Source organism: Ranitomeya variabilis, chromosome 1, assembly GCF_051348905.1.
Source record: "Ranitomeya variabilis isolate aRanVar5 chromosome 1, aRanVar5.hap1, whole genome shotgun sequence".
NCBI classification, from domain to species: domain Eukaryota; kingdom Metazoa; phylum Chordata; class Amphibia; order Anura; family Dendrobatidae; genus Ranitomeya; species Ranitomeya variabilis.
In genome coordinates this window covers 320,368,989-320,394,535 of record NC_135232.1, presented here as the reverse complement: position 1 = coordinate 320,394,535, position 25,547 = coordinate 320,368,989, and the positions used below count along the sequence as shown (strand labels likewise).

The 25,547-nt window shown below is 42.8% G+C and overlaps 1 protein-coding gene across 1 annotated transcript; it reads right to left on the bottom strand.

Moving 5' to 3' along the window:
- Window positions 1-8,642: 8,642 nt before the first annotated feature.
- LOC143795041 (olfactory receptor 6B1-like) lies at window positions 8,643-9,563 on the bottom strand. The gene has a single exon (XM_077280992.1). The coding sequence runs from the start codon at window positions 9,561-9,563 to the stop codon at window positions 8,643-8,645; it is 921 nt and encodes a 306-aa protein (XP_077137107.1).
- Between the last annotated feature and the right edge of the window lie 15,984 nt (window positions 9,564-25,547).

Genomic DNA, 25,547 nt, shown 5'->3' with positions numbered 1-25,547 from the left:
TAAAATGTTGAGTGGTTAAATAAGATGCAGTGTTGTTAGAGGTGTACTCTGGATATTGTGACCATCAAAGTTGCACAGGGGTGTCATGGGTGTGTCAGATGCTACAGTTAGTCGCTCTGCATCTGGCTGCAGAAGGTCTCTGCATTTGCATTGCAGACACCTTCATAATCCTTCTGACTTTATGACCCAGTGGCAACTTCCCTCCGGCTCTATTTGACACACTGACCAATTCTCATACCCCCTTCCCTAGGGCCTAGCTCTAGGGATATACTAGAAAAATGTGTTTTCACCATCCAGGAGGTACAGTTTTTGGGGTACCTGTTGTCATCTTCGGGTTTTCGGATGGTTCCGGAGAAGGTCCATGCTGTCCTTGATTGGGACCGCCCTGAGAACCTGAGAACCTGAAGACTCTTCATTTTCTGGGATTTACTAATTTTTACCGGAAATTCATCCAAAATTATTCTGTAGTTGTGAAACCCATTACTGACATGACAAGGAAGGGGTCTGATTTTTCCTAATGGTTGGATGCTGCCCTGCAGGCTTTTTCCTCCCTAATGAGCTGTTTTACCATGGCCCTTAAACTCACTCAACCCGAGGTTTCCCAACCCTTTGTTGTGGAAGTCAATGTGTCAGAAGTGGGGGTTGGGGCTGTGTTGTCTCAGAGTCCGTCCCCGGGTATATGACATCCATGCGCTTTTTTGTAAGAAATTGTCCTCGGCTTAGAGAAATTATGATGTGAGCAATAGGGAACTTTTGTTGATTAAATTGGCATTTGAAGAGTGGCGACATTGGTTGGAGGGGGCTGTCCATCCCATTATTGTTATTACTGACCATAAAAACCTCTCCTATCTTCAATCGGCTAAACGTCTCAACTCTAGGCAAGCTAGATGGTCAGTTTTTTATTAGGGTCTATTTTGTTGTCACTTTCCATCCAGGTATCAAAAATATCAATTATGATGCTTTGTCTCGGAGCTTCTCTGGTGGTGGTGACCATGAGAACCCTGCCCCGATTTTGCAGAAGGGGTAGTCATTTTGGCATTTTACCCTGAGCTGGAGGGGGAGGTGTTGAAGGCCCATGGGGATGCCCCGGCCTCCTGTCCTTCAAAAAGGTTATTAGTACAATCTAATCTGTGTCGCAAAGTAATTAAAGAACATCATCACTCTGTGCTTGTTGGCCATCCAGGTGGTAAGGCAACTGCGGACCTAATTTCTCGTCGTTTTTGGTGGCCGGGGTTACATCAGGATGTGGTTGAACACAAACCTGCTTGTAGTATCTGACCGCATTCTAAGGCATTACATACCCCTCTGTCTTGTACTCTTATTTCACTACCTATCTCTAGCAGACCATGGACTCACTTGTCCATGCATTTTATTACTGACCTACTGGTATCTGCAGACAAGACTGTAGTTTTGATGGTTGTAGATAGGTCCAGTAATATGGTTCATTTCATCACATTACTGGCACTTCCAAATGCCAAGACTCTTGCTCAGGTGTTTATAAATGAGATTGTGAAGCTTCATGGGGTTCCCTCCTATGTGGTGTCAGAGTGTGTGGTGTTGGGGGACTCAATTTGTTTTCAAGTTCTGGAGGGCGTTCTGTTCTCGACTGGTGATGCAGCTGTCTTTTTCCTCTGCCTTCCATCCCCAGTTGAATGGACACACTGAGCACGTTAATCAGAATTTGGAGACTTACCTCAGGTGTTTTGTCTCAGAGATTCAGGAGGATTGGGCATCCTACTTACCGCTGGCAGAATTTGCTATTAATAATCATCGTCTACCGGCAGGTCACCACTCTTTGGTGCGTACCGTTACCATCCACAGTTTGGTAGCGGGAGAGGGGCTTCTGGAGTTCCTTAGGAGGAACGTTTTGCTTCCTCCCTTTCTTCGGTGTGGCGGGAGGTTCTGAGTAATTTGAAGATCATGAGAGACAGGTATACACATATGGCTGACAGAAAACGCTTGCCAAATCTGGACCTGAATGTGAATGACTATGTGTGGTCATCTACCAGGAATATCAAATTGATGGTTCCTTCCTGGAAGTTGGGTTCCAAAATAACAGCTGTCATTAATAGTGTTGAGCATTCCGATACTGCAAGTATCGGGTATCGGCCGATACTTGCTGTATCGGAATTCCGATACCGAGATCCGATATTTTTGTGATATCGGGTATCGGTATCGAAACAACATTAATGTAAAAATGTGTAAAAGAGAGAATTAAAATAAAAAATATTGCTATACTCACCTCTCCGACGCAGCCTGCACCTTACCGAGGGAAGCGGCAGCGTTCTTTGTTTAAAATTCGCGCTTTTCTTTCCTTTACGTGAGTCCCGGCTTGTGATTGGTTGCGTGCCGCCCATGTGACCGGGACGCAACCAATCACAGCAAGCCGTGACGTAATTTCAGGTCCTTCAGGATTTTAAAATTACGTTCCGGCGTTGTGATTGGTTGCGTCGCAGTCACATGGGCGACGCAACCAATCACAGCAAGCCGTGACGTAATTTCAGGTCCTTAAGGATTTTAAAATTACGTCCCGGCTTTGTGATTGGTTGCGTCGCAGTCACATGGGAGACGCAACCAATCACAAGCCGTGACGTCACGGGAGGCTGGACACACGCGCATTTTAAAATGGGCGCGTGTCCAGCCTCCCGTGACGTCCCGGCTTGTGATTGGTTGCGCCGCGATCAACCAATCACAAGCCGGGAGGCTGGACACGCGCGCATTTTAAAATTTTAAAATGCGCGCGTGTCCAGCCTCCCGGCTTGTGATTGGTTGACCGCGGCGCAACCAATCACAAGCCGGGACGTCACGGGAGGCTGGACACGCGCCCATTTTAAAAAGCGCGCGTGTCCAGCCTCCCGTGACGTCACGGCTTGTGATTGGTTAATGGCGGCCATGTTGCCGGGACGCGGACCAATCACAGCAAGCCGTGACGTAATTTCGTCACGGCTTGCTGTGATTGGTCCGCGTCCCGGCAACATGGCCGCCCTGACCAATCACAAGCCGGGACTTCACGTAACCAAGTAAAAGCGCGAATTTTAAACAAACAACGCTGCCGGTTCCCTCGCTGAGGTCCAGGCTGCGTCGGACAGGTGAGTATAGCGATATTTTTTATTTTAATTCTTTCTTTTACACATTTATATGGATCCCAGGGCCTGAAGGAGAGTTTCCTCTCCTTCAGACCCTGGGAACCATCAGGAATACCGTCCGATACTTGAGTCCCATTGACTTGTATTGGTATCGGGTATCGGTATCGGATTGGATCCGATACTTTGCCGGTATCGGCCGATACTTTCCGATACTTTCAAGTATCGGACGGTATCGCTCAACACTAGTCATTAACCCAGCAGCGTTTCATCTTGAGCTACCCCAGGCTCTTAAGATCTACAATGTCTTTCACAGATCTCTGCTCAAGAAATATGTGGAACCTCTTGAGTCCTCACCCCTACCGCTGCCCCCAATAATGGTTGATGGTAATCTAGAGTTTCAGATTTTGAGGATTGTAGATTCTTGCCTCCAAAATACTTGGTGCACTGGAAGGGTTATGGCCCAGAGGATAGGATGTGGGTTTCCGCATCAGAGGTGAATGCCATCAGACTGGTTCGTTCATTCCACATCTCTTGTCCTGAGAAACCTGGTTCTTAGTGTCCAGGGGCCACTCATAGAATGGGGGGTACTGTCACAGGTGTGTCAGATGCAAAAACAGTCGCTCTGCATCTGGCTGCACAAGGTCTGGCCTTGCAGACACCTTCTTAATCCTTCTGAGTTTTGGACCCAGTGCCAACCTCTCTCCGGCTCTAATTGACAACTGGATCTGGGTGTTTATAGACTCTCAGTCTGCTTCAAGGAGTCGCCGGTGATATTCACATTTTCCCTTGTGAAGGCTTGGAGTGATAGCAGATGGCTAACTTCCTCTCTGTTGTTATTGGAGGACATTTGGGGTTACCTCTCTGAGTCTGCTCAAGCTAAGTTGCTTCCCCCTTGTTTGTCTACCTTCTTCTCTTTAGTGCACAGTAAGGACTGACCAGTGCCGATCCCCACCCTTTCCCTATTCAGGGCCTAGCTCTAGGGATATACAGGGCTTAGGATCCTGCTCCTGCTCGGCGATTGGTGTGGAACCAATATAGGGATGGTAGGGGATGCAGGGTGCTATTAGATGTTTCCCTAGAGTTTGGGCTTCCTTCCTCTCTTCCCCTCATCTTGCACTTACACACGTGGTCAAAATTGTTGGTACCACTCATTTAATGACAGAAAAACCACAATGGTCACAGAAATAATTTGAATCTGACAAAATAATAATAAATAAAAAATCTATAAAAATTAACAAATGAAAGTCAGACATTGCTTTTCAACCATGCTTCCTCAGAATAAAAAAAAATAAAACTAATAAAATAGGCCTGGCCAGAAATGATGGTACCCTTAAATTAATATTTTGTTGCACAACCTTTTGAGGCAATGACTCCAATCAAACGATTCCTGTAACTGTCAATGAGACTTCTGCACCCCTTGACAGGTATTTTGGCCCACTCCTCAAGAGCAAACTGCTCCAGTTGTCTCGTGTTTGAAGGTTGCCTTTTCCAGATGGCATGTTTCAGCTCTTTCCAAAGATGCTCAATAGGATTTAGGTCAGGACTCATTGAAGACCACTTCAGAATAGTCCAATATTTTCCTCTTAGCCATTGTTGGGTGTTCTTAGCTGTGTATTTTGGGTCATTATCCTCTTGCAAAACCCATGACCTGCAACTGAGACCAAGCATTCTGCCACTGGACAGAACATTTTTCTTTAGAATCCCTTAATATTCTTGAGATTTCATTGTACCCTGCACAGATTCTAGACACCCTGTGCCAAATGCAGTAAAAGCAGCCCCAGAACTTAACAGAACCTCCTCCATGTTTCACAGTAGGGACAGTGTTCTTCTCTTGATAAGCTTCATTTTTCAGTCTGTGAACACAGAGATGATGTGCCTTGCCAAAAAGTTCCATTTTTGTGTTATCTGTCCATAGGACATTCTCCCAGCTTTGTGGCTTGTCAACATGTAGTTTGGCAAATTCAGATTCCAAAATTGTAGACACATTGATTTAACATGTCCAGTTTGTCACATTATTTTCAGGGGTACCATAATTTCTTTCCAGGCCAATATCATGAGTTTTAACCTGTGGAAACATGGTTGAACAGCAATGTCTGACTTGCATTTGTTCATTTTCATAGATTTTTATTAATTATTACTTATGTCAGATTCAAGTTATTTCTGTGACCATTGTGGCTTTTTCTATCATTAAACATGGGGTACCAACAATTTTGACCATGTGTGTAGCCTTCCCACACTGTCCGTGACAATGGGACATTATTACTTTCTATGGGCAAAATGTCGGCAATATTTTTTAGGGCACATGCAGTAATACTTTGTAGGAGACAATTTTACCATCTAGAAGGCACAAAGGAGGCATTTTACTTCGCAAGGGGCACAATGATGAGCATTATTATGTGCGGCACTTACAGAAGTACTGTTTTTATGCCACAAAATATGTCCAGTAATATGGACAAATTTAAAGCAGTAGGTTCAGCATTGGGGTGACAGCAAGAAATGTACCGTAGTTTGTGATGGTTGGGAATAGATGGGGGAGTTGTGGGATGACTTAGAACTTGGCGCTGTGGGAGTGGAATGCCCCATCAGGGCAAGGGAGTACTCGGTACTGGGTCCGGTTGGCTCAAAGGGGGATATCACGGTGGCGACCCGGTCCGTGGCCCTGGGACGTCCGTATAAAAAGGAAAGGTCTTTAAAGGGTTAAAGTTTATGTTCGTGACGCCACCTGTGGTATTCGGTCAGGGTGACCTTCGCTGCTTTAAGGGGTCCGCTGGGGTGATATTATGGTAGCTAGATGGTACACCTTCCCACAGGTGAAGTATATCCCCAGGGCTTCCCAGTGTGTAGATGGTAGAATGGTGAGAGGTGCAGTAAAGAACGAGGACACAGGATTGCAGCATCTTTACCTTGTTTACTGTTGGTTTCAGCAGCCACAGTCCAGGGCACCAGATCACAGGGCAGGTAGAGTCCGGCCGGTTTGAAGGCAAGTCCAGAGTCCCCTTGTTCAGGTGGAAATCAATAGCCTTCCCTTGCACTGTAGTGGTGTAGTCCCTTACTGCATAAGCTTCAAATACGGTCCTCACAGATGTTGTGTTTCTCTCTCTGTCCCCCGTAGTCAGATAGGGCAAAACCCGTATGGCTCGTGGCTTGAGGCAGTTTATAGGGACTCTAGCATACCCCAGCCTCTGAGGGGTGCCACCATGCCTACTGAGTGTGGGTGCGGACAGGTAACGTGCAATTTGCTGTCCTGCCAGTCTCTGAAGTAAGGCGTAGAGGTCCTTACTACCTCGGTGTTCCGGCTACCCGAGTTCTGCGCCTCAGAAGGAGGCAGCCTGCTCGGGGCTGGTCCCCTTCTGGTATTTTCTCCCGTGCTTTACTTTCCTTCACGCTCACTGCAATGTATTCTGCGTTCTGAAATGTCTCCTTCCAGGAGCTGTAGTACTTCAGGCTACACGGCTCCTCTGCTTCCTTCCCCTCTGTCTCTCTGACAGGAACTGAACCCTTTCCCTCCAGATCAGGATGTTCTTATAGGGGAGTTCACCTTAAACAGGCTTAGAGCTCCCCCTTCGGGTCTGGAGTGTGAAAATATTGCATGCATTGTGTTACCTGACAAAGAGTTCTCCTTCGTTGCCTCCAAACGTAACATCACTCTCCCGTGAGGAAAGCAACATTACTGTGACGACCAGGACTCTGGGGCGCCACAGGAGTAGTCAGGAATAAGTAAGTGCTGCAGCAGTTGTGAGAAATTTGTGATCTGGTTGCAGCTCTCTGCACAGACATACTGTATATGTTAAAGTTCTCAGTATAATGAGTTTTGTTAGCTCTGTCATTCCCTGTGCAGAAAGCAGCCATCAGATGACAAACTCATTACAACTGTTCTGCCCTGGCAGCAGCCATGGATAAGCAAAACACATGTTTAGCTCTCCTCATGAAGAAGAAGCGGGAGGCGCAGGGACTTCAGATGCTTGCCTGCTCCTAACTGCTTTCACTTCAGTCAACTTAATGAGATCCTGCTGGCTGAGGCAGAGGGATTCTCCTTCATTGCTGAGAGGGAACTGCACATGCTCAGCTGTAAGTTAGAGGATTATATGGAAGGACATAGAAGCCACTAGTGCTAAAACTAGGGGTGGCTATACAAGACTTTCGTACATATCTGTTGAATGGGGCATCATTTTTAATAGGTTTAAATTACAAAAGTGTTTCTTTCCTTGATGTCTGCAGTATTACCTATATGTTTTATGGTGGCACAACCCTTTTAAAGGGAACTCACTATATGAAATAACTATTAACCTGTAAATATGGATTTAATCTGCAGGCGAATAGCATTCTGAACCTGCACTGTGTCCACACTAAGGCTATGTGCACACGTTGCGGATTGGTGTGCGGATTTTTCCGCACTGTTTTTGCAAAATCCGCAGGTAAACCTCACTGCGGATTACCTGTGGATTTACCGCAGATTTACCGCGGTTTTTGTTTGGATTCCACCTGCGGTTTTACACCTGCGGATTCCTATTGAGGAGCAGGCGGAATCTGCACAAGAATTTTGTTTTCCATTCGTTTACACGGTACTGTACAATGCATGGAAAACAGCTGCAGAATTGCAGCATCAAATCCACCGCGGATCCGCAGCAAAATCTGCAACATGTGCACATAGCCTTAGAGCCCCACTGCTGGGATGAAATTAACTTTATTCCTCCTAGCATCGTTCAGTGTTCAGTCATAAAGGCGGTGCTGGCGTGATTTCGGACACTGCTCTGTAACTGCTCCTCCGGCATTGACTGATAGTACGCTCTTCAATATACCTGGCTGACAATAAGTGCCAGGGGTGCAGATACAGCACAGAGCGGTGACTGAAACAGCACCGGTGATGCTGAATGCCGCCTGGGGAATAAAGTTTATTTCCTCCTGGCAAAGGGACTTTAAGTGTAGGCACTGGGAAGTTTACAACACTATTAACCTTCAGATTATCCCCATATTTGCAGGTTAATAGCGTTTTTTCATGTGACATGTTCTCTTTAATGAAAAAAGACCCACAGAAATTGGTACACAATCGTGACCATATCCATTACTAAACATGAAAATTACATTTCTGCCAGCATCCACATACCTGGCCCACACTGTTATCTCAAATCCCAGACTGCAAGAATCGGATGTGTCAATAACCTAAGCTTCATACTAAAACATTTCTTTCCATGCACTTCCCTGTATTTTCCACCTTCATCTCACAACATCGTTCCCTTCTCATACGCCACTTTGCAAAGATCTTTGCATTGCACCACAGGTCAAGAACTCTTCTTTACATATGAATGGATCCAACAACTGTGTGCTTAATTCATGTGCTGTATGTAAAAGGGGTGGTAGCAGATAGTGTCCTATTGACTTGTGATGGATTAGGAGCCTGTAGGACATTTTACCTACCTGAGATTTGTGATAGACAACATGTGAGCGTGTAATATGAATACATTACCTAGTGGCTAGTTCGCACATAGTGGGATCGTTCACAAATAAACTATTGATCCTATAAATCTCTTGAAGAAAAATAACCCAGTAAATATTTTATCAAGTTCTTCTTTTAAAAAACAGTACAAGGGCTTCTTTAACTTCCTTGTTACGTAGGCTGTAGATAAATGGGTTAACAAGTGGAGTGAAGACAGCATAGAACAATGCCATCACTTTGTTTAAAGATCCTTGACTAGCCGTGGGCTTAATGTACATAACGAATGTTGTGGAATAGAAAGTTGTAACCACTATAAGGTGTGAAGCGCAGGTAGAAGCTGCTTTCTGCTTTCCAGTTGCAGATGGAATTCTCAGAATTGTTCCAAGAATATACCCATAGGACATCATGGTTAGTAATATTGAGCTTAGAATGACTGACAAAGCGCAAATTATAACAGTCAGTTCTTTGAAGTAAGTGTCAGAGCAAGAGAGTTTTAGCAAAGGAGCAGCTTCACAAAAAAAATGGTCAATTTCATTGGCACTGCAAAAATGTAGCTGTGATATTTTGATAATAGGAAAAGAAGTTGTCAAGAAACCAAGAACCCAACATACCGACAGTAGGATGGAGCAAACTCTATGACTCATGATGCTCGTGTAGCGCAGAGGGTAGCACACCGCCAAAAATCGATCAAAAGACATCATCGCAAGAAGAATGTTCTCAGTGGCACCAAGGAAAGTGAAGAAGAAAAGCTGAGTCATACAGCCAGAAAAGGAAATACTTTTTATCTTCCTTGGGATATCGACTATAATTTTGGGGACAGTTACAGTAACATAGCTTAACTCAAGGAAAGATAAATTTCCAAGAAAGAAATACATGGGTTTATGAAGCTGACGAACACACCTGATTAAAGTGATCAGAAAAATATTGACAGAGAGAGTAGTGATGTACATTATCAGGAAAAATAAGAGCAGAACATTTTGAAATCCGTGAAGGTTGGAGAATCCAAGGATAATGAATTCCTTCACATTAGTTTGATTTGCCATGAGTTTATTAAATGGTTATAGAAGAAGCATCCTCATTATCATATGTTCACTCTGCTATGTGATTTCTCCTTATTCAAGAAATTAACTCAGCACTATAATATTGTATATTATAAAGGATGTTGAGGATTGCTGGAAACTAAATATAAAACCTGTAAGTTACAAATTTGGATTACAGACCTAAAACAAAGTGCGGATACAAATGTTTCAGGATCTGTATTGATATTCATACTACACGATCCTTTCCTAGTTATGGTTTAAAAAAGGTGAAAAAATGTGTGTTAATCTGTCCCAAACATATCAATTTCTACAGAAATAAGTTTCAACATAGTTTTCAACAGGACAATTTGCACATATGTTTTTGTTTTCATTCAAAATAAAATCAATTTAACATAGACAATATGAAAAAAGCAGATTGTGTATTGAATAAAATAGCAAATAGCAAGTTACTAGCTATTTGTAAATGTTATTTGATATATATGACATAGAAAAATCAAATTGAGCTTAAGGTCGAGGTCACACTTGCGAGTGTGATGCGAGAAACTCGCATGAGTCTCTCGCATCAATACCCGACACTGTTGCCTGCATTTGGACCGGAGCGTGCGGCTGCATGTGCCGGGTATTGATGCGTGAGACTCGCACGAGTTTCTCTCATCACACTTCCAAGTGTGCCCCAGCCTAAAGGGGTGATCCACTACTGTATGACCCCTTAATCACTCCAGTTCCTATCAGAAAATGAAAACACTTGATACTTACCTTCTTCAATGGCGCAGTTTCCGCTTTGTCAGCATTGTGTCTCCTGGCGGCCATATGTCACAGACTTCCACTATGGTGTAATGATGAAAAGCTGCAGCCACTGAGCTGACACCAACTGGCTGCAGAGTTCATGTGATAACACAAGCTTGTGACTGCTGGGTAATACAGAACCCATATCGGAGTAACAGTGCTGCTCTGTGGAAAAGGTATGAAGTATTTTTTCTTTTATGATTGTCACTGAAGTAATTAAAAAATGGATAACTCAAATGAAGAATTTCTCCTTCACTCTGAAAAATGTTGGCAAAATGCAAATGTTAACAAAATTGTTGGTACCCTTCTGGTAAAGTAAGAAAAAACAACAATGGGCACTGAAATAACTTGAAACTGACAAAATTAATTTTCAGTTTATACAGGTCCTTCTCAAAAAATTAGCATATAGTGTTAAATTTCATTATTTACCATAATGTAATGATTACAATTAAACTTTCATATATTATAGATTCATTATCCACCAACTGAAATTTGTCAGGTCTTTTATTGTTTTAGTACTGATGATTTTGGCATACAACTCCTGATAACCCAAAAAACCTGTCTCAATAAATTAGCATATCAAGAAAAGGTTCTCTAAATGACCTATTACCCTAATCTTCTGAATCAACTAATTAACTCTAAACATATGCAAAAGATACCTGAGGCTTTTAAAAACTCCCTGCCTGGTTCATTACTCAAAACCCCCATCATGGGTAAGACTAGCGACCTGACAGATGTCAAGAAGGCCATCATTGACACCCTCAAGCAAGAGGGTAAGACCCAGAAAGAAATTTATCAACAAATAGGCTGTTCCCAGAGTGCTGTATCAAGGCACCTCAATGGTAAGTCTGTTGGAAGGAAACAATGTGGCAGAAAACGCTGTACAACGAGAAGAGGTGACCGGACCCTGAGGAAGATTGTGGAGAAGGACCGATTCCAGACCTTGGGGAACCTGAGGAAGCAGTGGACTGAGTCTGGTGTGGAAACATCCAGAGCCACCGTGCACAGGCGTGTGCAGGAAATGGGCTACAGGTGCCGCATTCCCCAGGTAAAGCCACTTTTGAACCATAAACAGCGGCAGAAGCGCCTGACCTGGGCTACAGAGAAGCAGCACTGGACTGTTGCTAAGTGGTCCCAAGTACTTTTTTCTGATGAAAGCAAATTTTGCATGTCATTCGGAAATCAAGGTGCCAGAGTCTGGAGGAAGACTGGGGAGAAGGAAATGCCAAAATGCCTGAAGTCCAGTGTCAAGTACCCACAGTCAGTGATGGTGTGGGGTGCCATGTCAGCTGCTGGTGTTGGTCCACTGTGTTTCATCAAGGGCAGGGTCAATGCAGCTAGCTATCAGGAGATTTTGGAGCACTTCATGCTTCCATCGGCTGAAATGCTTTATGGAGATGAAGATTTCATTTTTCAGCACGACCTGGCACCTGCTCACAGTGCCAAAACCTCTGGTAAATGGTTTACTGACCATGGTATTACTGTGCTCAATTGGCCTGCCAACTCTCCTGACCTGAACCCCATAGAGAATCTGTGGGATATTGTGAAGAGAAAGTTGAGAGACGCAAGACCCAACACTCTGGATGAGCTTAAGGCCGCTATTGAAGCATCCTGGGCCTCCATAACATCTCAGCAGTGTCACAGGCTGATTGCCTCCATGCCACGCCGCATTGAAGCAGTCATTTCTGCCAAAGGATTCCCGACCAAGTATTGAGTGCATAACTGAACATTATTATTTGATGGTTTTTTTGTTTGGTATTAAAAAACACTTTTATTTGATTGGTCGGGTGAAATATGCTAATTTATTGAGACAGGTTTTTTGGGTTATCAGGAGTTGTATGCCAAAATCATCAGTATTAAAACAATAAAAGACCTGACAAATTTCAGTTGGTGGATAATGAATCTATAATATATGAAAGTTTAATTGTAATCATTACATTATGGTAAATAATGAAATTTAACACTATATGCTAATTTTTTGAGAAGGACCTGTATTTACTGAATATCAACTAATAAAAATCAGACATTTCTTTTAAATTGTGGTTCAACAGAAGAAAAAACTAATAGAAGTGGTTTGCACAAAAATGATGATACCCTTAGTGTAATATCTTGTTGCACAACCTTTCAATCAGTACAAATACTTTTTGTAAGGCTGGTTTCACACTTGCGTTTTTATCTGCATGCGTTTGAAAAACGCATGTAAACGCGGTAAAACGCATGCGTTTTTTAGACGCATGCGTTTTTATAGAAAAACACAAGAAAACACAAGAAAACACAAGAAAAAACAAGAAAACCCTAACCCTAACCCTACCCCTAACCCTAACCCTAAACGTGACTGAAATACGTGGCACTGAAATACGTGCAACTGAAATACGTGGTACTTAAATACGTGGCACTTAAATACGTGGCACGTGGCACTTAAATATGTGGCACGTGGCACTTAAATACGTGGCACTTAAATACGTGGCACGTGTCACTTAAATACGTGGCACGTGGCACTTTAATACGTGGCACGTGGCACTTAAATATGTGGCACGTGGCACTTAAATACGTGGCACGTGGCATACGTGGCACTGAAATACGTGATACGTGGCACTTAAATACGTGGCAATATGACTGTCAGAAAATGTTCATTAAACGGTTAGGGGTGAGGTTAGGGGTAGATTAGGGTTAGGGTTTGGATCCCTTTATCACCTTGATGGTGGTGGGTGGCTTTTCAGTGTGTTTTCTGGTTTTTTTCTATAAAAACGCATGCGTTTTTAGAGCAAACAAACGCATGTGCTTAAAAACGCATGCGTTTACATAGACAGCAATGCATTTTTTTGCCGCGAAAAAAACGCATGCGTTTTTTCGCGGCAAAAAAACGCGCAAGAAAATACTGCAGGTAGCATTTTTGAAAATGAACGCATGCAGACAAAAAATGCATGCGTTTGAAAACGCGACCAAACGCATGTGCAAAAAACGCATGCGTTTTCAATGTTAAATATAGGGGAAAAAAACGCATACGTTTTTTGTGCAAAAAACGCTGCAGACAAAAACGCAAGTGTGAAACCAGCCTAACTCTCAAAGAGACTTCTGCACCTGTCCAAAGGTATTTTGGCCCTCTCCTCATGAGCAAATTGCTTCAAGTCTCTCAGGTGTGATGGTGCCTCGGGACTGCATGCTTCAGAATAGTCCAATGCTTTACTGTAGCCAATCTTGGATGTTTTTAGCTGTGTGTTTTTGGTTATTATCCTGTTAGAGGACACATGATCTGTGACTCATAGCTTTCATTTTACCCTGCACAGATTCAAAACATCTTATGCCAGATGCAACAAGTAGCCCCAAAACAAAACCGAGCCTCCTCCATGTTTCACAACAGGTACAATGTTCTTTTCTTTGTATGCTCCATTTTTGCGTCTGTGAGCATACAGATGATGTGACTTGCCAGAAAGCTCCAGTTTTGCTTCATCTGTCCAAAGGACATTCTCCCAGAATATTTGTGGCTTGTCGATATGCCTTTTAAGTAAAGTCCAGTTTAGCTTTTTTGTGGATTTGGTCTCAACAGTGGTTTTCTCATGTCATCTTCCATGAAGTCCATTTTGGCCACGACAAGGAAAGTGGGTGCAATCTGACACTGATGTATCTTGACCTTGACGTACACCTCTGATCTCTTCGGAAGTTGGTGCAAATTACAAGACTCTCATTAGCTTGATATGTCCCTATGGTCAAATTGTTTTTAGTCTTTTTTTGGGTAACATCTTGTTTGTTTATGCCATTTTATTATTTATTATTAATTATTTATATAGAACATTGATTCCACGGTGCTGTATATGAGAAGGGGTTACATCAAAATACAAATATTGATTACAGTGGACAAATTTACAATGGTTGACTAGTACAAAAGGAAGAGGACCAAGCCCTTAGGATTACATTTTACAGGATTATGGGGAAGGCGCCAGTGAGTTTAGGGTTGCAGTAGCTTAGATGGTGTTGAAGTAGCGGTGAGGTCATTGCAGGTTGTAGGCTTTCTTGAAGAGATGGGATTTCAGGTTCCATCTGAAGAATCCGAATGTGGTGGATAATCGGATACGGTGGGGCACAGAAATACAGAGGATGGAGATATTTGGCAGAAGCCTTGGAGGATAATGGCTGAGGAATGATTAAATGTGGAGGACAGAAGGAGGTCTTGGGAGGACTGGAGATTACATGAGGCAAGATATCGGGAGATTAGATTGGAGATATACAGAGGAGAAAGGTTATGGATGGCTTTGTAGGTCAGTGTTAATAGTTTGAACTGGATACGGTGGGATATTGGGAGCTAGTGAAGGGATTTGCAAAAGGGGAACAGGAGTGTAGCAAGGAGAGAGATTAGTCGGGCAGCGGAGTTAAGGACGGTCTGGAGAGGTGCGAGAGTATTGGAAGGTAGGCCACAGAGAAGGATGTTGCAGTAGTCGAGGCGGGAGATGACTAGGGCATGTACAACCATTTTATTAGATTGAGGGATGAGGAAAGGATGGATTCTGGAAATATTTTTGAGCTGGAGGCGACAGGAGGAGGCACGAGCTTGGATGTGTGATTTGAAGGACAGGGCAGAGTCAAGGGTTACTCCGAGGCAGCAGGTTTCCAATACAGGGAAAAGTGTGATGTAATTTAATGTGATAGATAGATCAGGTAGGGAACATATGTGAGATAGAAAGATAATTAGTTCAGTTTCATTAGCTTCATTAGTTTCTTTACTTTAAATGTTTCTGTTGAGGCAATGTCTGATTTTCAATAGTTGATATTCAGTACATTTAAATTAATATTACTTTTGTCAATTTCAAATTAGTTCAGTGATCATTGTGGAATTATCCCACTATAACAGACAGGTAGCAAAAATGTTGTAATTTTTATTATTTTTATAGCTAAACAAAAGTTTTAGTATAGAATCTTACGGCTTAAAAATCACAGATAATGCAGCTGAAACCAGAAGTTTACATACACTATATAAAAAGACACATATGCATGTTTTTCTTAATATCTGACATGAAATCAGAATAAACCTTTCCCGTTTTAGGTCAATTAGGATTACCATAATTATTAATATTTGCCAAATGACAGAGTAATGAGAGAGAGAGACAATGTTCTAATGCATTTTTACCAACAAACTGAGATCCATTTTTTTCTGAGTACGCCAATACCCTACATGTAATCAGGAAATATTTTTCAGGCACAGTGCAAAGCTCAGAAGTCAAGGAGTGCCAGATTTTACTGTTATGGTTTGCAGGTGCCATGACCCACTGGGAGAGCCCATGAGTGCCAGAACAGCAGAACCCCCCATACATGACCCCATTTTACAAACTACACGCCTCAATGAATTCATGTAGGGGTACAGTGATCACATTGACACCATGGTTGTGTCACAGAATTTTATACCATTGGGCAATGAATAAAAAAATAACTACCATATATACTCGAGTATAAGCCGAGATTTTCGCCCAAATTTTTGGGCTGAAAGTGCCCCTCTCGGCTTATACTCGAGTCACGGTCGGCGGCAGGGTCGGCGGGTGAGGGGGAGAGGGCGCTGAGGCATACTTACCTGCTTCCGGCGCTCCTGGCGCTCCCCCTGCCCGTCCCACGGTCTCTGGGTGCCGCAGCTCTTCCCCTGTTCAGCGGTCACGTGGGACCGCTCATTAGAGAAATGACTATGGACTCCACTCCCATAGGGGCGGAGCCGCCTATTCATTTCTCTAATCAGCGGTGCCGGTGACCGCTGATAGAGGAAGAGGCTGCGGCACCGAAGACCAGCTGTCAGGGGGAAGGAGCGGGACGCCGGGAGCAGGTAAGTATTACATATTTACCTGTCCGCGTTCCACACGCCGGGCGCCGCTCTGTCTTCCCAGCGTCTCTCTCTCCACACTGACTGTGCAGGTCAGAGGGCGCGATGACGCATATAGTGTGCGCGCCGCCTTCTGCCTGATCAGTCAGTGCAGAGAGACGCCGGGATGGGACGCTGAGGAGCTGCAAGCAAGAGAGGTGAGTATGTGTTTTATTATTTTTATTGCAGCAGCAGCAGCAATGGCACAGCTTTCTATGGCACAGCTTTCTATGGTACATATATGGGGCAATAATGAACGGTGCAGAGCACTATATGGCACAGCTATGGGGCAATAATGAACGGTGCAGAGCACTATATGGCACAGCTATGGGGCAATAATGAACGGTGCAGAGCACTATATGGCACAGCTTTCTATGGCACATCCTATGGGGCAATAATGAACGGTGCAGAGCACTATATGGCACAGCTATGGGGCAATTATGAACTTTGCAGAGCACTATATGGTACAGCTATCGGGCAATAATAAACGGTGCAGAGCACTATATGGCACAGCTATGGGGTAATAATGAACGGCGCAGAGCACTATATGGCACAGCTATGGGGCAATAATAAATGGTGCAGAGCACTATATGGCACAGCTATGGGAAAATAATGAACGGTGCAGAGCACTATATGGCACAGCTATGGGGCAATAATGAACGGTGCAGAGCACTATATGGCACAGCTTTCTATGGTACAGCTACGGGGCAATAATGAATGGTGCAGAGCACTATATGGCACAGCTATGGGGCCATAATGAACGGTATGGAGCATCTAGTTTTATTTTTGAAATTCACCGGTAGCTGCTGCATTTTCCACCCTAGGCTTATACTCGAGTCAATAAGTTTTCCCAGTTTTTTGTGGCAAAATTAGGGGGGTCGGCTTATACTCGGGTCGGCTTATACTCGAGTATATACGGTACATTTTTACCACCAAAATGTTGTTTTAGCCCCAGAATAGTTTGCTGACTCCATATACAGAGCCCCTAATTGCTAGAAGAGCAGAATTCCCCCTCAAGTGTCCCCATTTGGGAAACTATACCCCTTGGGGAATTTATCTACAGGTGTAGTGATGATTTTGACTCCAAGAGTATCTTCCAGAAACAAATGTTTACGAGTGAAAAGTGCAAACTGCCGTTGTAGAGACAGTACGCTGTAGTGACCAGTACGTTGCACTCACCAGTACATTATGCCCAACCTGTGCTTCTGGAGGCATGCACCCATAAGTTAGGCAGGCTTTCATCGCTTCAGAAATGCCAAACATGGACGAAATATGTGGTTTAGGTACACTGTGGACGCAATATGTGGTTTAGGAACACGGTGGGGCTCAGAAGGGAGGGGGCATTTGGATTTGGGAGCACAGAATTTGCTGAATTTCTTTTGATGGGTGAGGAGCCATTTCGCTTTTCCAGAGCCTTTGTGCTGCCGGTAACAAGGAAGTCTCCTATATTTCCATTAACAGATGACAGACCTGAATGAGAATTTGCGTTTTTTGTGGATTGAGTTGAAGCGTTTATTGGGAACATTTACATAATGTTTGGGATCACATTTATCCAGCACTCTACGCTGAGCACTTACTTTGGGGCTTCCATATACACTCCCTGACAGAAGTTATGTCGCTTATCCATGTTATGTAAATAAAAGCTTATAACCTGACTCTAAATTCATCCATTAGTTGTATAAATTATTCTTTTGAAAGCTGAAACCCTCCAAAATGTGGTTTAGGTTAAGAAAATAAATTGGCATCAATGCAGATCTATTGATCAGTTAATGGACACAGAATGGTCAGATTTTGTCAAGACAAAAGTTTTGTCGCCTGGTCATATAATGCACCCCATCCTAGTTTCCATCCTCACCTGTGCTCAGTAAATGATCATTTAATTAGTGTGTGTGCATAAAAAGAAATCACCCAGCACCCCAGACCTTCACTTGAACTGCAGCTTGAGCTCTGACAACATGCCAAAAATCCACCCTGTGACCAAAGCATGGATTATCAAGAAGCTGAAAACCAGATCCACTGCAGAGGTGGCTGGCACCTTTAATGTGTCTCAGTGTCAAGTACAAAGAATTAAAAAAAGATTAGAAGAGACTGAAGATGTGTTTGACAAGCCCAGGTCTGGCAGACCCCGCAAGACAACTGCTCAGGAGGAACGTTTGTTGGTTAGAAAATCCAAAGCAAGCCCCTTTTCCACTGCAGCAGAGCTCCAACAGGCCTGGTCACCTCAAGTCTCTGTGTCAACTAGAACAGTTTGTAGGATTCTGTCTTGAAATGGCCTCCATGGTCGAATCAGTGCCCAGAAGCCAACACTAAACAAAAGGCAAATAAAAAAAGTGTGGCATTTGCAAAGTCCCACAGCCTGCTAAACAGATGGATGCTGGAAAAGTGGCAGAAGGTGGATTTCTCTGATGAATCCTCAGTAGAATTACACCACAGCTGCCACAAATACTGCAGGAGACCTACTGGAGCCCGTATGGATCCAAAATACACCCAGAAAACAGTTAAATTTGGTGGTGGAAAGATCATGGTCTGGGGTTACATTCAGTATGGGGGTGTGCCAAACATTTGCAAGGTGGAAGGCAATATCAATAGCCTAAAATATCTAGAAGTATTAGCTACCTCTTATATTCCAAATCATAAAAGGGGTCAAATTCTGCAGCAGGATGGTGCCCCATCTCATACATCCATCTCTACAACAAAGTTCCTCCAGGCAAAAAAGATCAAAGTGCTCAAGGACTCGCCAGTCCAGTCACCAGTAGTGTTGAGCATTCCGATACTGCAAATATCGGGTATCGGCCGATATTTGCTGTATCGGAATTCCGATACCGAGTTCAGATATTTTTGCGATATCGGAAATCGGAATCGGAAGTGTGCGGTGCGTATGGTTCCCAGGGTCTGGAGGAGAGGAGACTCACCTTCAGGCCCTGGGATCCATATTCATGTAAAAAATAAATAATAAAAATAAAACATATTGATATACTCACCCCTCCGGCGGACTCTGGCTCTTAGCGGTGCCTCCGTTCCTAAGAATGCAGAGTGAAAGACCTTCGATGACATCGCGGCTTGTGATTGGTCGCGTGAGCGGTCACATGAGCGGTCACGCGACCAATCACAAGCCGCGACGTCATCGAAGGTCCTTCACTCTGCATTCTTAGGAACGGAGGCAGACGCTTGGACCGGTGAGAGCCGGGGCCGTCGGAGGGGTGAGTATATCAATATTTTTTATTTTTATTCTTTATTTTATACATGAATATGGATCCCAGGGCCTGAAGGAGAGTTTCCTCTCCTTCAGACCCTGGTAACCATTCCGATATTTTGTGTCCCATTGATATGCATTGGTATCGGGTATCGGTATCGGCGAGATCCGATATTTTGCTGGTATCGGCCGATCCAATCCGATACCGATACCTTTGCATATCGGAAGGTATCGCTCAACACCAGTCACCAGACATGAACATCATTAAGCATGTTTGGGGTAGGATGAAAGAGGAAGCTTAGAAGACAAAACCAAAGAATCTAGGTGAACTCTGGGATGCTTGTAAGACTGCATTCTTTGCTGTTCCTGATGACTTCATTAATAAATTGTATGATTCATTGTTGAACTGCATGGATGCAGTTCTTCAAGCTCATGGAAGTCACACAAAATATTAAATATGACTCTAATAGCACCACAACTTCATTCACCAATGTTATGCAACATATATTTTTATTTTAAGTTAATTATTTGTTTGAATATCACATTACTTTCTGTGGGCGACAAAACTTTTGTCTTGCCAAAATGTGATCATTCTGTGTCCATTAACTGATCAATATTTCTGCATTGATGCCAATTTATTTTCTTAACCTAAACCACATTTCGGAGGGTTTCAGCTTTCAAAAGAATAATTTATACAAACAATGGATGAATTTAGAGACAGGTTATAAGCTTTTATTTACATAACATGGACAAGCAACATAACTTCTGTCAGGGAGTGTAAACATGATGCAGATGAAACCCCCTAGGGATCCATTCACTATGAGGCAGCAGAGTTACTATCGACTCCGTCTGGCCTTTGATCAGCGGTGTCCTTCATTTCAGAAGTACAGAAATCTGTGGCCGACAGCACTTTTATGCAATCCTAAAAAGACAAATTGCCAGATCACAGGTCAGATGTCATCCACATTGCCTCCATCTGCATCACTATAGGGAATCATCTGCCGGGGGTTCCGTCTGATTCATGTAGTTCAGAGATTTACACAGAAAACCTGGTGTAAGCGCTCAGCGCAGAGCGCAGGATAAATGTGCCCCGAGCCTTACTGCGATCTTTGGGAGGCAGAATGAAAAAATAAAGAGCATGTGAAAAATTGGTTTTATCTATTTTTTACGCCGTTCCTTGTGTGGTATAAGTGATTAAGCGACTTTATTGTTCGGGTGGGTGCGATTGCAGCAATACAATATTTATATTGGGTTTTTATGTTTGACAGCTGTCACACACTAAAAGAAGCATTTTGTTGCAAAAAATTGTTTTTATACCCCCACATTTTGAGAGCTATAATTTTAGCATATTTTGGCCCACAGAGTCATGTGAGGGCTTGTTTTCAGCAGGACCAGTTGACATTTTTATTGGTAACATTTTTGGGCACATGACATTTATTGCTCACTTTCTATTCCAATTTTAAGGAGGCAAAATGAACAAAAACCAGCAACATGGGAATTTCATTTGGGGTGGAGTTATGCCATTCCATGTGTGGTAAAATTGATAAGGCAGTTTTATTCTATATTCAATACGATTACAGGGATACCTCATTTATATCTTTTTTACATTTTGGCACTTTTATACAATAAAAACTATTTTATAGAAAAAATAATTATTTGTGCTTTGCTTTATTCTGAGAGCTATAACATTTTTATTTTTCCACTGATGGAGTAGTATGGCAGCTTGTTTTTTGCAGGACAAGATGATGTTTTCAGCAGAACCATGTTTATTTATATCCGTCTTTTTTATCGCGTTTTATTCCACTTTTTGTTTGGCAGTATGATGATAAAGCATTTTTATGGTGTTCACTAAAGGGGTTAACTAATGGGACAGTTTTATAGATCGAGTACCAAATATGTGCACTTTTATTGTTTATATATATATATTTTCATTCTAATATTTATTAAAAGATGTAATATATTTAGATTTTATTATTTTATTTTTTTTTTTTAAATACTTTTACAAGTGTTTTCATTTTTTTAAAACTTTTTTCTAACTTTTTACTTACCGTATATACTCGAGTATAAGCCGAGAATTTCAGCCCATTTTTTTAGGCTGAAATTGCCCCTCTCGGCTTATACTCGAGTCATACCCAGGGGTCGGCAGGGGAGGTGGAGCAGTAGCTGGGTAATCATACTCACCTGCTCCTGGCACAGTGCCTGGTTCCCCGGCGCCAGTAGCTTCTTCCTGTAGTGAGCGGTCACAACATGGTACCACTCATTACAGTAATGAATATGGACCCAACTCCACTCCCATAGGGGTGGAGCCGCATATTCATTGCTGTAATGAGCGGTACCATGTGACCGCTCAATACAGGAAGAAGCTGCTGGTGCCAGGGAACCAGGGACCACGCCAGGAGCAGGTGAGTATAACGCAGTGCGCGATATTCACCTGCTCCCCGTTCCACCACCGTCAGCCGCCGCTGCGTCTTCCCCATCCTCTGCAGTGACACTCAAGTCAGAGGGCGCGATGACGCGATTAGTGCACGCCGCCCTCTGCCTGAACAGTCAGTGCAGAGGATGGGGAAGACGCAGTGGCGGCCGGCGGTGGCAGTGGAATGGGGAGCAGTAGAGTATAGCAAGTGCCAGGGGCCTGAGCGACAAGAAGTGAGTATGTGATTTTTTTTTATCACGGTAACAGCATATGGGGCAAATATCTACATGGAGCATCTTATGGGCCATAATCAATGTTTGTGCAGCTTTATATTGGGCAAATGTCTACATAGAGCATCTTATGGGGCCATTATCAATGTTTGTGCAGCATTATATGGAGCAAATGTCTACATGGAGCATCTTATGGGGCATAATTAATGTTTGTGCAGCTTTATATGGGGCAAATATCTTTATGGAGCATCTTATGGGGCCATTATCAATGTTTGTGCAGCATTATATGGGGCAAATGTCTGTATGGAGCATCTTATGTGGCCATAATCTGCATTTGTGCAGCATTATATGGGGCAAATGTCTGTATGGAGCATCTTATGGGGCCATAATCCGCATTTGTGCAGCATTATATGGGGCATATTTTAATATGGAGCATCTTATGGGGCTCCTAATTCAATATGGATATTCAAAAACACTTAACCTATTGATGTCTCAATTAATTTAACTTGTATTGGTATCTATTTTTATTTTTGACATTTACAGGTAGCTGTTGCATTTTCCTCCCTAGGCTTATACTTGAGTCATTAAGTTTTCCCATTTTTTTTGTGGCAAAATTAGGGGTCTGTTATGACCTGGTGGTTAAGAGGCCACACTGATATGACCTGGTGGCTAAAACGCAACATGGGACGAGCTCTGAGGAGGTGGTATCTCTACTGACCGCAGTCCCTAATCCTAACAACAACACTAGTAATAGCCGTGGGATGTTCCTGACTCTCCCTAGATACCTCTTCACAGCCTAAGAATTAACTACCCCTAAAGAAGGAAATAGAAAGCTATCTTGCCTCAGAGAAAACCCCAAAAGGAAAGATAGCCCCCCACAAATATTGACTGTGAGTGGAGAGGGAAATGACATACACAGAAATGAAATCAGTTTACAGTAAAGGAGGCCATTACTAAACTAGATAGACAGAGAGAAAAGGATACTGTGCGGTCAGTATTAAAAACTACAAAAATCCACGCAGAGTTTACAAAAATGAACTCCACACCGACTCACGGTGTGGAGGGGCAAATCTGCTTCCCAGAGCTTCCAGCTAGCCTGAAAATGACATAGTGACAAGCTGGACAAAATGAGACATATTTGCAAAGCAATAGAGTCCAAAGCAAATGGACAAACAAGAACTAGCAGAAACTTATCTTTTGCTGACAAGGACAGGCCATATGAGAAATCCAAGGAGAGAACAAAATCCAACCTAAGACATTGACAGCTGGCATGAACTAAAGCCCAGAGCAGGTTTAAATAACAAACCCAGGCAAGGCGATCAGTGGAGGCAGCTGCTACAGCCAGCTAAAGGAGCAGCAGTACCACTCGAAACCACCAGAGGGAGCCCAAGGGCAGAACTCACAAAAATACCATTAGCAACCACAGGAGGGAGCTCCAGAACGGAATTCACAACAGGGGTCTCGGCTTATACTCGGGTCGGCTTATACTCGAGTATATACAGTAGTTCCACTATAGGACAATCATATTTTGCAGGCTGATCGCTTCTATAGCATGGGGATACAGCGGCATGCTGTAGAAACTGTCGGCTCTGTACTGACAGACAAACTTGCTCATCATGCGCTGGGCATAATCAGCAAGTTTCCTAGGTCTGGTGACCTGAATATCGTCATGACGACAATGTGTCACAATGGCAACGATCAGGACTTTGCGTCACGCCGAGAGGTCTCCGATCCAAAGGCAGTGGGGCTGTTATCCCTCTGCCAGCTTCCGGAATGCTGCAATCATGTTCAATTGTGGCTTTTCAGGAGTTAAAGTGCCAGGAGCGGTCTGTGACGGCTCCTCGCCCTTAGTGCTGGGTGTCAGCTGTCAGAATATGCTGACTCCCGGCAGCGATTGTGCACGTGGGTGATCACATGGATGTAATAATCCGTGCCTGGTCAAATAGGCTCAGGGCGCATGGATGGATTGTTTCGTCTGATGTCAGAAAGGGGTTAATGATTACTGCAGTCTCAAAAAATGTTTCTCTGCTATGACAGGCATCTTTAGCATTTAGAAGCTCACTAGAGAATAGCGAAACTTTTGAGATGTGTTTGTAAGGTTTGAAGAATTTTTGCCTCATGGTCATCCCATTATATAGATTCCCATTAAAGAGGTGACTGTATTCCCTGCCTCTGCCTTTATAGAGGCTATGATTATCACCCCTTATTGACTGTGCTATACCATGTGATGTGATAGCTGTAAGTTATTATGGACAAGACCCCAGTCATATGAACCATTTGTGGCTCATGCAATCTTCAAAAAATGTGTAAAATGTGTTCATTTATGCCAATTCATTCAAATTCAATCTCAAATTGTTGAGATTTCTTGTGTTCAATGAACTCCTAAAAATTCAACATGGATTCAATTTGCATAAAATTGATTCGTTCATCTCTATAAAGCACCCTTTGACTGTTATGACCTGCTGCAAGTGTTGTGCATAGTCAGGCATTAAAGGCTATTTATTCCCATCTTCTAGATCATATCTGAATATGTAGTAGGTGTAATAATAATAATACTAGCAAATACCTCCAATTAGGTATGTAGTTGGAGTTATTGGCTAATATTATTACTAGACCTACTACATATTGGATTTTGGAGCTGGAAATACCCCTTTAACTTCTGGAAGTGTTCCTAATTCAGCAGTACTTCTGGACCATTCCTAATGGGCAATGACCTGCTTGTACATATTGTTGTCACATGTCAGATATTTTTCTTTTACAAAATTGGTTTAATAAAGCATCCATAAGGCAGTAACACCTTTCCCATGTTAGGATTTCTAACCAAGAACTATCTTACCTTCTTAGTTCAGTTCTTGTCATTTGGATACCTCCTCTTGTTAAAACGCAATATGGGTTTGTATTTTAAACTGTCTACATCCACATAGCCATATTTCTAAATAAAAAGAAAAGTTTTCCTGCTGTGCTCTGGTTTGATTTAGTTCTATTTTGGAATGAAATAATTGGACCTGAAATAAGCAAAAATATAATTTTTAAGAACACTGATTTTTTTTTAAAGCAGGAGAAAAAAATGAAACTTCAACACATGTACTTCAACATTTTCTAAAACGTTTTATTCATCTGAGTGTCATAATTTTGCAAATTATCCCACTGTATCCTGTCAACTTCAGCTGGAACCTGTACTGTTATTTGTCAAGTGATTGATTGCAGTGCTACTCAGTTGCCAACAGAGGTTTCAGCAGCAACCTTATAATATATAAAAATATATTTAAAAAACTTCACAGAATAGCACAATTTTCATTTTTTTCACCAGAAATGTTACTTTATTCTGGGAGATGAAAACAACTAAAGTAACAATTATAGATGAAGCTTCAGGAATGTAAAGTGTTAGGTTTTTAAATGAGACTTTGCCATAAAGACAAGAATGCAATTAACACATTTAAAAGCATAAAATGTAAGTAAAAAAATGAGATTGCTTGCTTTGTCTTTTGTGCAAAAAGATAGCAGTTATCCTGTGAACAGTGTGCTT

Coding starts and splice junctions, on each gene's coding strand:
- LOC143795041 (XM_077280992.1), bottom strand. CDS start 9,563: ATGGCAAATCAAACTAATGTGAAGGAATTCATTATCCTTGGATTCTCC.